Here is a 13,801-nt window from a genome sequence, read left to right as displayed (position 1 = left end):
GTCGAGCGGACACGGCCCGCCCCGTTGCTATAGCGACGGCCCCGACCCTCCCCTCCTCCCCCCCCTACCCCCGCGCGGCGGCGCCGCCTGGGCCGTGAGGGGATGGAGGGAGGCGGCGGGGCCGCGGCAGCGCCCGAGGCGGCGCCGGTGCCAGAATCTGAGTCTGATCCGGGATCGGGGGCCGGGCTGGCGCTGGGGGGGGCGGCGGCGGCGGCGGCGGGATCCCCCCTCGGCTACCTGCACGTCCTGTGGCAACGGGAGGAGCCCGCGGGCAAGATCCCGGCCCGCCGCCTGCGCAGGGCCGCCCGCCTCCACCGCCGGCTGGGGCCTACGGGCAAGGAGAGCCACGGTGAGCGGGGAGCGCCCCTTTCTTCGGCCGGCCTCGGCGGGGTGGAAAGGCTCCGATCTGGGGAGCCGGCAGAGCTTTGGCTTTCCCCTGTGCGGGGTCGGGTCTGCTCGGTGGGCGGCTTGGGAAGGCACCCGTGGTGCTGCCAGGGGAGGGCGCCTGCCGGGAAGGGGGAGGGCCCGTGGGCTGCCTCAGGAGGAGGCGAGGAGAGCACTTCTTACCTGGCACCTTGATCTCCTGCTTTCCCTTCTCCGGGCTGAGCCGGGACCGGCGTGGTTGGGGCCCTACACGGGGGTGGGATGTTTCACTAGGGAAATGCTCCTTTTTCCTCTGTGCTTGCCAGTAATTGTTTTCTTTTCTCCGTAGCTCTGAAAAGGCTGCGTGAAGCTGCCAATAGCAATGACTTGGACACAGGTAAGACTTCTGCCAGTCCTACTTGGGGACCTCTTCCTGGAAGGGCAGTTCTGTTGAGAACCTTTATTTTAGGAGGGGAGGAGGAGGATGCAGGTAGCTTGTGGGCATGGTGCTTTAGGTGCTGCAAGTCTAGAAACTGCTTTTCTGGAGCTTTGTTTCATCCTCTGAGCAGAGTGAGGCTGGTTATGGTATGCACTTTTTCACTGCATCTGGTTCATAGTGTTAGTTTTCCAACTGCCTCAAGCTAAATCAGCACTACGTTATTCCAGATTTTTTGGTATGTAACTTTTAACCGACTGTAAGCAGCAAGAGGGTAGTGTTTTGGTATGGTGGAAAAGCTACAATTATCTAATCCATAACCTGTGTGATGAGACAGTGTGACCCTATAGATCAGAACCAGGATCAGTGCTGGACTCTGCCTCTCAGAGTGACTTCAGAGAAGGCTTGTGGCCTGTCTGTGACTCCCTTTGCCTCTCTGTACTGTAGATTAGGTGGGGTTTGATTTGAAGTGACCAGCAGCAATACTGGTGTTTATTATCTGCCCCTTATCACTGTCCCTCCTTAGACTATACTGTCCCCTCAGCTGTGCTGGCCTAACTTTATCGAGCCATTCTGTGAACAGAACTGGAAACTGGTTTGACTTTTAGAAACTCCCAGTATATCAGAACAGGGGGTTGTCTGTCGTGCTTCACCCTTCGGCACCACAATACACCTTGTGTCGTGACCTGTTGGAGCTCTGTTGGTGCAGAAAGGCTTGGCTTTACTCGCCAAGTCAAGAGGAAGAATGAAAGGGTCAGGCTTTACGAAAGGCTTGGTTTCAATCTATCTTAAGAGTTTTACACCTGTATTTGGTACACAGGGCCCCCTGTTTACAACCCTGCTTTGTTTTATGTACTCTGCAACTTGAGGAAGTGTCTGAAGTTGAATTTATTCTTCATCGACAAGTAAAAATCTTTGTTTCCTGTGGTGGCACTGAGTGGGAGAGGTTATGTCATTTCCTACTGCCTTCGGGGAAGGAATAGGTAAAGCATTCCCCATTAATGATTCTCACTGGTGGCACTGTCAGTCTTCCTGTCTTTCTTCTGGGGTGTCAAACATCCCTCGTTCATTCCACTTCCATCTTTTCAGGCGTTTCTTTCACTTCTGCACCCCATTTAAAGCAGTAGGTGTACAGGAAGAAATTAAAATGTGACTGTATTTTCTATATTTTGATCTGTGGATTCTGAGACAAATGGTGACTTTCAGTGGTCTGAGCTATTTAGTTTCTTGTCCCCAATACTTGTCAGTCTTGACTGTTGCAGGATATGCTATTAAAGATGTCAAAATACAGCAGATCTGTCAGTGTTTTTAACAGCTACAGAATGACCTTTATTTTACACACTGATTACTATATCAGGATGGTGTCAAAACAACAGGAGTATTAGCCCTTACAGTTGCCCTTGCACATGCTGCTGTAGGTGCTTTTATGTCTCTCATCTTTTCAGCTTTTACTTGTCTCTTTGCCTTTGTTATACCCAATACTGGAGAGTCATACTAGTTTGTCTTTCTGTGTGAGCAGGTTTTTCCTTTTTATCTGGGAAAAGGAGGTAGTTTAGGGTACAAGAAATGCCAGTGGTGACACTGAAGAAGTAGCTGGGTCGGAAAAGCAGGAGGAACAAGTTCGAGTAGGTGATGGTATGGCTACTCGTGCTGTTCACTAGCTCTCTTCAAAACATCGTCTCCTAAAGGTCCATCTGTGCTGTGTTGGCAGGCTGGTGCACTCGCCTGCCTGCTTCCCAAACACTGTTAATATGGCAAAAACTAGGAGTATCATATGGATCTAAGAAGGGGCACATTCAAAACAGGTGCAAAGAGGTGGCTTTTCTCCCTGCATGTGGTTACACTGTGCAACTTCTCATGACGGGTCCATGTTGGTGTGAAAAGATTACAGAGATGCAGAAAACGACCACGCAAATCTACAGTGAAAGCCCACGGCGGGATCGTAAGCACAGGACACTGATTCTAGCTTGGGATGCCTGAGATGCAGCTGACTAAAGGCTGTGAGAGCGAGCCCCACACCTCTGCAATCTTTTTGTACTCTTCTGTTGGCATTTGCTGCGGATTGTCCTTGGAGCCTGAAAATTTGTCTAGATGGATCCTTAGCCTTAGCCATTACAGCTGTTGGCTTCTCTTTTATGGCAGTACATGGAAGCTGGTAGAGGCTGTAGCAGAGGGTGGAGGGTACGCTGCCTAGGCTGGCTCTGCTGAGCTGGGATGCTGGTGCAAGTCCCGTTGACGTGGCAGCTGGCAGAGTGTGTGTCTACCTGCAGAGGAGCGGATAGCAGTACCCCTTTCTGATCAGGTGCCCCTTCAGCTTACCTGCTTTCTTCTCCTTGGCGCCGTCAGTGCAGCAACTCTTGGAGGAGGGAAGTGACCCCTGTGCCGCGGACGACAAAGGCCGGACAGCCCTGCACTTTGCCTCCTGCAATGGCAACGACCACATCGGTGAGTGGGGAGGGGGAGTTCTGTCTCCCAGCCTTTCTGTAGCAGAGATTTTGAAGGATGCTCTTTATTTTGATTCAGCACATGACAGGTTGCTGGTTTCTGGGTGTTTTGCAGCTCAGGGTTTGCCATGTCCCAGCTCTAGGGCTCTGCTGATGCGGAAGGAAGAGTGTCCTTAGTCCCTGTTCTTCCCCTCAGGGAGCCCAGGGGCAGCGGCAGTGCCTGGCTTTGTGCTGGGTCCTTCTGCATTGCTGTGCAAACCTCTGTCCCCTGTTTCTGGGAGGAAATAAATCAGCTGAACAGCAGCACCCATAAGGCAGCCTGGGGGCTGCCGCGTGGACCTGCAGCCCATGTGGGCCTGACCTGTGGGGCAAAGGGAAGGCACTGATGTGGCTCCGTTTCTTTGTTTCCAGTGCAACTGCTCCTGGACCATGGGGCTGACCCCAACCAGAGAGATGGGCTGGGAAACACTCCCTTACACTTGGGTAAGTGCCACACAGATGAGCTTTGCATGCAGAAAGGTGAGGAGAAGGCTGCCTTGCTGTTCCTTTCCTCTCCACCATCCTTCTTCCTGTGCATCACAGTATGCATCCCCAGCTTTAAGGACCTAGGAGGGACTCTGTGCATTTCATTAGCTTCACTCCTCACAAAGGTTTAAGGGTCAGAGTTTGGTAAAATCAATTTCCCTCCTGCCAGCCCCAAGGAGTGTGAGATCTGTTCCAGAGAGAGTACCCAGGCTTGAATGTGAAGTTACCGTTAGCAGTTGGGCCTGTTCCTCTTGCCCATGGCAAAGAGCCCTTTGGGAAGCAGCAAGCTCCACCTCCACGCTTGAGCAGAAACTCCTTTATTATTTTCTAGTACCTCTGAGTTGTGTGTCCTGTGTTTTCCCTCCCCAGCTGCCTGCACGAACCACGTTCCTGTCATCACCACACTGCTGCGCGGAGGTAACATTTCCTCTATAACAATTACAGCCTGTCCCTTTCCTGCCCTGCCCCTGTTTACACTCTCCAGGGACACCAAGTCTTGAAGACAGACCTCACTTTCTGTCCTTGCTCATGCATCTTGCAGGGGCCAGAGTTGATGCCTTGGATCGAGCTGGCAGAACCCCGCTACACCTTGCTAAGTCAAAGCTAAACATCCTGCAGGAAGGACTTTCCCACAGCCTGGAGGCCGTACGCCTTGAAGTGAAACAGGTAAAAGAAATAGTCTCACGTTCTGGTACGGTGATGCAGCCCCTGGCAGTCTCGTGCACCCTTTAAGGGTCAAATATAATTTAGCAGCTGTTTTAAATACCTGTCTGTAGGCTCTTAGCTGCTCTGGGGAGAGTTTGACATTTCCTTCTTTTTTCAGAGACCTTCTTTTTTCCCAACCACTACTCTGAATTTTTGCAGGACCTCTCTTGGCTCTGGTAGGCCAAGAATGCTTTGAATGTCTTAATTCTCGGGCTGTTTGGAGCACTCTTTTTTCCTTCAACCACCAGATGCCTTGTGGCAGGAGCGGGACCACAGCATGGGGCTGTAGCTGTGGTGTGCACATGCAGGGACCATGCATTCCTAGCACAGTCTGCCCTGCTCTGATACGTGGAGGCATGGAATAGGAAAGCAGTCACGGGGCTACATCACAAATGCACGAGGTGCGGGCCCTCGCTTCAGGAGCAGTGTAGAAGTCACAAGAATTTTTATCCTCTGGGCTCAAGTGGATCCTGCTGGAGTGGGACGTCCTCTCTCCTCACAGTGAGGGAAGCTAGCTAGCCATAAAGAAAAGCTTGGTGCTGCCAGGGCTGGACCTTATGCTTCTTCAGCTGGGCGTCTCTCTCTTCCATGTTCTTAAACCAGGCACAGGGATCACGACTAGTCCATCTGTGGCTGATCAAGGCCTCTGGTGACTTACTGGGCTCTGAGGCTGCCATTAGTGCTCTCCACTTGCTTTGCATGTGTTCTTCTCTGTGGGTCATGTACTCTGCCACCTCCCACAGTGTCAAGGCTGCGCTTGGCGATTTAACTGCAATTTAATTTTTCCTGTAAAAACATCCCAGCCTGTTGCAGCTGTCTGAGGTTTTGCTCCTATGCCTGTTGGTTTCAGATTATCCAGATGTTGCGGGAATACCTGGAGCGACTGGGGAGGCATGAACAAAAGGAACAGCTGGATGACCTCTGCTCCAGGTTACAGATGACGAGCACAAAGGAGCAGGTAGGCAGCGTTGAGCTACTGTGACTTGCCTACTCGTGTTGTGAATTCTGCGTTTAGGAGAATGCAACTGCGGGAGCAGGGTGACGCTGAAGACGTGATTGTGGAAGTATTCTTGCTCACGTTGGGTAAAGTGGGCGAGTTCCATGATGACTCGTGGTACTCCTTTAGGTTGGAATTCAAAATGCAGAAAGCATTGCCGTGCCCAGCAGTTCAAGCAGAGAAGGTGATGGGCTGAGGGCACAGGTGTTTTAAGGCCAGGATCAGCACAACCACACAGGGTAGCAGGGCCTGTTTGTGGTTGATTTTTTTTTTTTTTCTGTACAAAAGATTGGCCCGTAGAAACAGGCTTAGAGGAAACCGCCCTGTTGCCATCGTTGATTTCTGGGTAATGCAGCAACATGCTTCTATTTTAAGGACTGGCTAGATGGCATGAGGTGGAGGTCAGGCATCTGCCTGAGGAACGCAGAGAAGCTCCCGTTGCCTTAGAATAGGACTGGCTTGATCGTGAGGACAGGAGCCCTTCTACACGATCGTGGGACCAAAGGGATGCTGTCCTCACATCAGCCCAGCGTGGGCATTACTGGCAGCCCTGGTGCAAGGGTGGTCCCTGCTCCACAGGGGTTTCTTCTAGGGTGGTGGGCAACTGCACAACTGCATTTCCCTACGTAACGGCCAGCTGTATTCTTCTGGCAGGTGGATGAGGTTACAGACCTCCTGGCCAGCTTCACGTCGCTCAGCCTGCAGATGCAGAGGATGGAGAAGAGGTAATGGGCTTCCAAATGCATCTTCCTGATGCAGCAGGAGAAATCTTAGAGGGCAAAAGAGGGAGCTGAAGCTTGCTTCCCAGATCGCTGAATAAACTTTGCTGCCAGCGGCCATTCCTGCCAGATCCACGCTCTGGTGGTGCTCAGACTGATCCTGTTCGTGCTGCCACAACTGCCTCATGGGGGGCAGCAGGCTTTGGACAACAGAGATGACAGACAATAGAGTGCTGCAGCTGAGACCTTTGGAAAAAAATTGCTGCTCTTCTTTTTACCCGATGAGCTGGCGCTGAATAGGATACCCCTTCCAGAGCTATTTTGCCTTCTCCTAACCACTTCAGCTTGACGTAGGTGGTGGCTGATGCCATGTGCAGTCACCAGCCCTGACTTGTGCACTCAGCAGCTGGCCAACATCACAGAAATGCTTGGAACGGGCACCTTTTGCCACCTCCACAGTACTCGGTTGCATGGGGTAGAAAGTGGATGCCTCAGACAACAGAAGGCTTTGTGCTGTGAGAAGAACACACACTTAATTCTGCATGCTAGCAGCTGAGCAAACATACTGCCTCAAGAAACATGCCCTGAGGCTTAATCCTAACCTTCCCCAGAGCCCGTGGTCGGAGGGCAGAGAATCTGTGTGGCTACAAATGGGATACAAAGCTTTTTAATCACTAGACTAACAGCTTTCAGGGGCCCTGGTTTTTAAATCACTGCTGCAAGTTAGTGATTAAATACTACAGTGAAACATTTGCAAAGAATACCAGGGTAGACAGCTAGCAGGTCAGCGGTGCCCTGATGCAAGAATAAGGTTTGGGGGGGTGACTTGATCCTAGTGCAGTTTTAGGCAGACATCTGCATCTTGCAAAAAAAAAAAAAAAAACAACTCCACCATAAATGAATTTTGTGTTTCCTGTTACTGGCGGTCTTGGGGCAAGAGGTCCAGTTGCAACTGGAGGTGATGTGTATTCAGCTGTAGTATTAGGCTGGGATGGAGGTGGATTTACAGCTGCCTCAGGAGCACCAGAGCTGACCCGTACTGTGTTTCTTGCTTGTCATGGAGAGGTGCTGCTCCAGGACCTTCAGTGCAGCGTGAGGAACGAGCTGTGACCTCTGCTGGGAGCCTGAAGTGGTGCAGCTATGAAGGATGCAGGGAATTGCCCTTGCTAATCTCTTGCTTCTGCCCCACTGTGGTTAGTAACGCAGATGTAGCTAGCTTTGTTTTGGAGCTGGGATCCATAAATCTTGTTGTAGGGTGCAAATAGCAGCAGGGTGGCAAGAACATGCCCGATAGCAATCAGAGTTCCCACCTCTGTGCCACACCTAAATGACACGGTGTGCTGGTAGCGATACCCACCCCACAACTTGGGAAACGCTGGTTTGGGGGTGTTTATTCTTAGGGTTCAGCTTAACCATGCGACAGCCACAGTCTGGAGCGTTCTTCAGAGGCCTTCAGGTGTTCTCTAATATTTGGCCTCTTGTTCAGGAAGAGGCTGAGCGGACCTCCACGTTCAAAGCTGAGATACCAGAAATACTCATGACTTTTAGGTGGGTTCATCCGCAGGGTGGTGGAGGCCATGACTGGGACTAACAGTCTCCAGTTTGGCTGGAGCTGTCACTGTGAATACCGATACTTCGCTGCGATATGCTGGATGGGAAGGATACTGAGGGGGTGGGAGACAACCTGACCTTTTTGTATTTTGAACTTCAATAAAATCCCGTCAACCTTTTGGGATTCCTCGGCCAAGTTCTCTTTTTCCGAGTGGTTCACTCTTTCTTTACATATGCTCCAGGCCCCACGCACGGCGCTGGATTTGGTCACTGCTTCTCTCATACCTGGTACTGAAATCAGAAGTGGCAACACAAAGTTGTTCAAATGCCAGACTGCAGATCAAAGTATGTGGTTGGTGACTCACCTTCTGATCTTGACTCCCATGGCCAAGAAATCCAAACTTTTAAGTCTAGTTAGTTGCTGCGAAACAGTACAAATAGAAGAAGGAGAATCTCAGCGGGATTGCTTCAAGCTGGAAGATGGGATGTTTTGCAAAGAAGAAAAGCAGCCTGACCCATTCTGTACTCCTGCAAAAGCAGGGAGCTGATGGGGAGAAGGTGGCTGAACTCATGCCTTGCCCCATGCCAGATAAGATGGCTGTGCTGTAGAGGGACGTCTGGGCAGGGCAGAGAATTCTTAGGGTGGTTTCTCTGTGAGGAGCCGGGTGACTTTCATGTCCAGTCTTTACTTACCTTGTTTCTTCCTGTCTTCACAGCTGAGTCTTGGTATCCACATACACCCATCCGCCAGCGCTTCTGCGCTCAACAGCCTTGTTGCTGAGGAGACCGTTAAGATGCCCGAAGAATAGGCAGCTCAAATGCTCTTTATTCCTGCAGTTACCTTTGCTGATGCCGTCTGCTAACTAGACACAGCTTGGAAGCTTTCCTCAAAACCCACCATACACCTAGCTGGGACGCAGAAGCGAAGCTTTTAGCCTTGAGCACACGTGATGTTGTTGTCCACGGCTCTTCAGGCCTTTGTCTTGCCTGGTGCTGGCGTTTCCCAGAACTGCTCCTGACTGCACGCTCGGGGAGGAGGGGGGAAAGGTGGGGGTGCTGCAGCCAGCCAGGAGGAATTGCCTTGCCTTTTTTGCAGCGCTGCTCCTTTCAGGGGAGGTGAGGCAGCGCAGGCAGTCTCCTGGAGACTGGCACAATGAACTGAGGCAAACAAAATGAGCAGGCTTATAGGAAGTTTTGCCACCGCTTTAGCGGTAACAGCAGGTAAGAAAGAGAAAAGGGGGTCTGGTTTTCAGTGGGGGGAAGAAAAGGCATCATTTAGGAATCATATTCTCTGAATCACCGCAGACTGTTCTGCTTTCCTGCCTCAGGGCTGAAGCACTGGGCAGGTGAGAGCCATGTCATGTGTTTGGCACCAGACTGTGAAAAGTTTTAGGTTTCTTTGTGTCAGCCGGTCATGCCAAAGGCTTGACTATCCTGCTGTGCTCAGCAGCTGTATCTAGAAAGAGAGAGGTACTGGGGAGGGAAAAAAGGAAAGAAAAGGTTCCAGGGGAGGAGAAGAATGTGGCTTCGTGCTGTGCTGAGAGCTGTTCACTGGCACTGTGTGTTTTTTCTGCTGCTCCTGGCCTAGAGTCCAGCCTCTCACAGCAGCTCTTCCCCCTGCCCTTGCACCCTGGGCCACAGCTCTCCCTGCGCAGCCCATATGGGTGAGGCTGGTGGCAGCTTTTTGCATCTCCTAGAGGTGTCTGCCGCAGTAATGAAGAATGAAAACAGGTTTCCTTCTGCTATTTATTTTGCCAATAAATTCAATCTAACCTTCTGATTTTCCTTGTGCTACGCCGTCAAACACACCTCCCAGGTCCCTTTCCCAAGCAGTGGTGCATCCGCCGCCTCAGGGCCACGATGTCAACCAGGACTTGACCCAAGGCCTTGCTTGTCCCTCGCTGCTGTCTGGCCTGCAAACACACTCCATTTCCCTGCTTCATTCAGAGCACAGGTCTGCAGTGATGTGCTGAATCCCCAGCCACTGAACCCAGCAGCAACCTCCCCATCTTTGCAGCCACTGCTGTGCTGTAAGACGCAACCAAAACCAGCCAGGTTGAGGATCTGGCTCATCCAAGCCAGTGAAGACTGAAAACCTGCTTGCGTCTCGCTGAGGACCCACGGCAGAAGAAGTAACAGCCCTGAGCAAAGCCTCCCAACAAAGCTGCAGGGATGTTATCGGGCAACAGGCCTTTCTCTGAAGCAGCCGCTCACCAGTGCAAGCGAATGCAAAGCGCACGCTGCAGTATGTGCAAACATGAGGAATCTGCTCAACTCTTCAGCAGCTGAAATAATTAAACTCCAAGGTATCATGCCAACACATGAACTCCCTCACTTTCTCCACCTTCGACTTTCTAGCAGACTCCAAATCCATCCCTGTAGTTATCTGCTCTGCTAAAGAAAGAAGCTCCACGAAGCATCTCTGACAAACCTCTCACCCTTTCATCTGCTTCCTCCACTCCTTCCATGAGCAAGACAGAGCTCTTCTCCTTCATCACAGAATAGTACTTGCAGAAAGATGCTTTCTTCGTGTGCTGTGCCTGGCTAGTGTGGGAGAGCAGCCGTGGGAAGCTCGGGGCCCGTGGGGCGACTAGGTGGAGGGGCCAGCAGTTTTGATTAGGAAGCTGTTAAAGGAGATACAGCAAATAGCGTTCCTCTGTTTTTTTCCTGAAAGCTGCGAGAGGGGAAGAGAGCACACGGTTGTTGGAAGAACTAAAATAATCAGCTGGCAACCTGCTAAGGCTGGTCACGGATTAGGAGCCAGCGGCTAAACCCAAAAGCAAATAAGCAGAATTTCCTATAGCTCATAGTGCTGCGTGTGCCCTGTCTACCCCTGGCACACCATTACTTCCCTGCCTGCGAGCTCACACGGCTGTCCTGGCTGCTTGCAGAGTGTCTGCGCGGGGTCCCGTTCCCACCAGCGCAAGGGGGAAACCCAGGCAGCACTCGAGCCTGCTGCTCTGCCAGGGAATTAGGAGCTGTCCTCCTCCCGGCTTTCCATCTCCCCCAGCCCCATGTGTCTGCAGACAGGGGAAGCCCTGCCACCCCAGCGCTGTCGGATTTGCCCGCAGGGGCCGAAGCAGGATGAGCTTCTCGGCACCTGGGTCTGACATCTTCCCAGCAGCATCAGGCCCACAGCACGCACGCTGGGGAGGTGCCGGGCACCAGGGCCAGCACACAGCTGGCAGGGCTACGTTTCTCCTCAGATGGCAGCTATGCCCGGCTTGCAGGGGAGCTAGTGCCAACCACTAGTCACAGAGCCCTGACCTGCTCTCACCTCTCCGGTTCCCTCTGCCCAGCGCCAGCTCCCGGCACGGCTGCCCTCAGCCCGTGTGGCAAACTGGCCTCTGCAGGGTTAAGGCTGAGCTCATCAGCCTGGGTGATGACAAGTAGGAACGAAAATATAAGCAAGGAGTCATTAATTAAGGCAAGAAGCTGGGAGCGGAGACTGCAGAAAGCTAATCAATCTGGAGGGGAGGCTGAATGGAAAGCAGCAATCAAGCTCCTTCAGCTTTAATTAAACCTGGCTCTATATCAAGGACATGACACCTTTTCTTCACCTCTGCCTTTGAGTTGAGAAACCAGTTGGAGTGTATACGCTGTTACTGGGCGGACAGGAATTCCCTCCTGGCTCTGGAGCCTCCCCAGCCCAGGCTCAGTGTCTGCCCTTCCCACTCACGGGCTCTGCAAAATTGGGGCTTAGCACCAGGCAGAGCTTGGGGATGGGAGTCAGGGCTTGCAAACACTTGCCATGCTAAGCCCACCTTCTCCCCCAGGTCTCCTCTCCGTCTTGTTTTATTTAGGCTTCACCCCAACGTGCAGCAGTCAGTCCCAACCTGATCTGCTCCTTTTGCAAGCCGGGGCCAGAAGCAGGATCAGGGGTGAGCAGCAGCCCGGCCGCGCGTGGGCAAGAACAGGCAGCGTGGGGCTGTGCCTCATCGCTGCTCCCGACTGCCCGTTCCCTTCTACCTCCAACGCTTCGGACTGCGAAGTGAGTCCTCACCCACAGAAGTGATGTATACATTCGTGTTACCCTGAGGCTGCTTGAGGCCCTGTGAGCTGGCTGCCAGCCACAGTGTTTGCTTGCAAAGCGTGGCTGCGGGACTAACCATCCCCGGGCAGGTGGGCAAAGCAGGCTGGACACGTTTCCGAAAGCCATCGGCTGCAGAGGAACAGCAGCCACCACGGAGGAAAGGGAGCTGGCGAAATCAGAAAGAGGGATAGGAGGTGAGGGAGGCTCAGGGTGCAGACAGCAACATCAAACACTTGAATGGAAAAAGAAAAATAATTCCCAGAGCAGCAGCACTTCAGCTGGCCTCCGCACAGGGAAAGAGGTGTCCTTGGAGCTGAGCTCTAGCGAGGCGTGCAACAGCTTCAGCAGGGGTTAGAAATACCTCGTTGCCTGGGAATTTTAAGAGCAGGCAGGACAAAGCAGCAAGTGAAGATTTATGCAAGCAGAAGCAGGAGACAGAAAGAGGAGAGAAATAAGGGGAGGCTCATGGCTCCGCTCACGCACATCAACAGCTCTGCAAGCACCTTGCTGCCTGACGCCCCCCAGCCCCGCCGTACAACGCCTGCAGCACTGAGAGCATCGAAGGGCACGGTTAGGGCCAAAACACCTTTACTTTTGGCGCAGCCTCCAGCTCCTCGCCCAAGGTCCCGCCCTGCATGGGGACAAGCGAGGACACCGGCAGCTTCCGCAGCCCGTGCGGGGCTCAGGACACCACCGAACAGGCTGCCCAGCCTCCAACAACTTGGTGTTTGATGCAGCTTCACACTGGCAATCGGCTCCCCGTGATCAGCCGGCTGGCAGGAACTGGCTCCTCTCTGCCAGCTGCGGCTCCCCAGCATTAGCTCCCTCGCTGTTTTAATTAGCTAGAAAGCAAGGAGTGTGATCCCTGCAGATTTCCAGACTGGTGTCAGCCACAGGACCCAGTCCTCGAGTCCCGGCCTGGAAAGTCAGCCCAGAGGGCTTTGCTGGGAGGGGTATCTGCATGCATGTGCTGGCTGCGGGCAGCGGGGCGTGGGGAAGTGAACTGCTGTGGAAGGAGAACCATCTGCCTCCTTCAGGGCAAAGGTGTGTTCACTCTGAAGCCTACTGCTGCTGTGATGATCTGTAACTGTTTCCCAGCTTCAGTGTGGAAGTCTGGAGCGTCCCACAATGTCACTGCTTTCACTAAACACTTTTCTTTTGCCGAGCTTTCCCACTTGCATCCGGCTCTGAGGACATTACGAGTACAGATCTGCCTCGTTTAAAGAGTTACATACTCAGGAGCCACACAGCGCTAATTGTACGCCGCGTGTAATTAAGGAAAAGGAGGGCTGTTGCAATCATGTAAAGTTTACTGTAAATATTGAGCTGGAATGGTGGCAGGTCTGCTGATTTGTGGCTGAGGCATCCCGGGCCTGGCTGCAGGATTGTGGAGGAGGAGGCCGAGGAGCTCTGTGGGTCTTGAGTTCAGTTTAATGGGTCTGAATGAGCAAGCTCATCTCTTTCACTGCCAACAGAAAACCATCTCAGTGGGGATAAGGTATGGATCTGATGATCCTGGCCTCTCCCAGAGGAAAGCAAAGTCCCTGGGATGTGATCAGGAAGCATGATGCTAACAGATTTCTCCCTCACTTCTCTCCATGGAGGTCCTTCCACAGGCTGGCCCCTTTCCCTTCCTCAGGGCTTGCCTTGCCAGCAAAAGCAGTCCCCTTCCCGCCTTGCAGTCTCTCAGGTGACTTGTCTTTTTCCCATTCCTATGGCTTCTTCCTGGTCTTGACCTACAGCACCACCAGAAGCTCCCAAGCCACAGGACCGAGGTTCAGGGGCTACATCTGCACACGACAGCAAATTAAGCAGGATCTGTCCTGCTTGCACTCGCAAGCCAGGTGGCATTGCACAGCTGGTGTCCCCATGGCAAAGCTGTCTCGTCCCCCACGGAGAATGGCCTCAGGCAGCTGCAATCACCTGCAGCACATGGACTTGGCACGGTGGGGAAGCCGAGTACCCCTCCTTGGTCCCCTCTCCCTTCTCCACTCATGTCACGACGGAGCTGTGCGAAGTCAGCCACGT

The 13,801-nt window shown here is 52.9% G+C and overlaps 1 protein-coding gene across 2 annotated transcripts; it reads left to right on the top strand.

Moving 5' to 3' along the window:
* The first annotated feature begins 64 nt into the window (after window positions 1-64).
* Window positions 65-9,487, top strand: ANKRD54 (ankyrin repeat domain 54). 2 transcript variants are annotated; one of them, XM_042793174.1, is made up of 9 exons: window positions 65-349; window positions 713-760; window positions 3,146-3,244; window positions 3,655-3,726; window positions 4,138-4,185; window positions 4,310-4,434; window positions 5,324-5,431; window positions 6,125-6,195; window positions 8,457-9,487. In XM_042793174.1, exons 1-9 carry the CDS (start codon window positions 103-105, stop codon window positions 8,458-8,460), a joined length of 822 nt encoding a protein of 273 aa, XP_042649108.1. In that variant the 5' UTR covers window positions 65-102; the 3' UTR covers window positions 8,461-9,487. The 2 variants fall into 2 exon arrangements, with proteins under 2 accessions (XP_042649108.1, XP_032852629.2); XM_032996738.2 differs by lacking the exon at window positions 8,457-9,487 and having other exon boundaries at window positions 6,125-7,919.
* Window positions 9,488-13,801: the final 4,314 nt, after the last annotated feature.

This window comes from Tyto alba, unplaced genomic scaffold (assembly GCF_018691265.1).
Source record: "Tyto alba isolate M040663 unplaced genomic scaffold, T.alba_DEE_v4.0 Super-Scaffold_2, whole genome shotgun sequence".
Taxonomy (NCBI): domain Eukaryota; kingdom Metazoa; phylum Chordata; class Aves; order Strigiformes; family Tytonidae; genus Tyto; species Tyto alba.
The sequence above is the reverse complement of the archived record's forward strand: the minus strand, read 5'-3'. Positions and strand labels throughout refer to the sequence as shown.

Excerpts from the sequence above, each read along its gene's own strand:
- ANKRD54 (XM_042793174.1), top strand. The coding sequence starts at position 103 with ATGGAGGGAGGCGGCGGGGCCGCGGCAGCGCCCGAGGCGGCGCCGGTG. Across the intron at positions 3,727-4,137 it reads AAACACTCCCTTACACTTGG|CTGCCTGCACGAACCACGTT; the intron begins GTAAGTGCCACA and ends TTCCCTCCCCAG. Across the intron at positions 5,432-6,124 it reads TGACGAGCACAAAGGAGCAG|GTGGATGAGGTTACAGACCT; the intron begins GTAGGCAGCGTT and ends TTCTTCTGGCAG.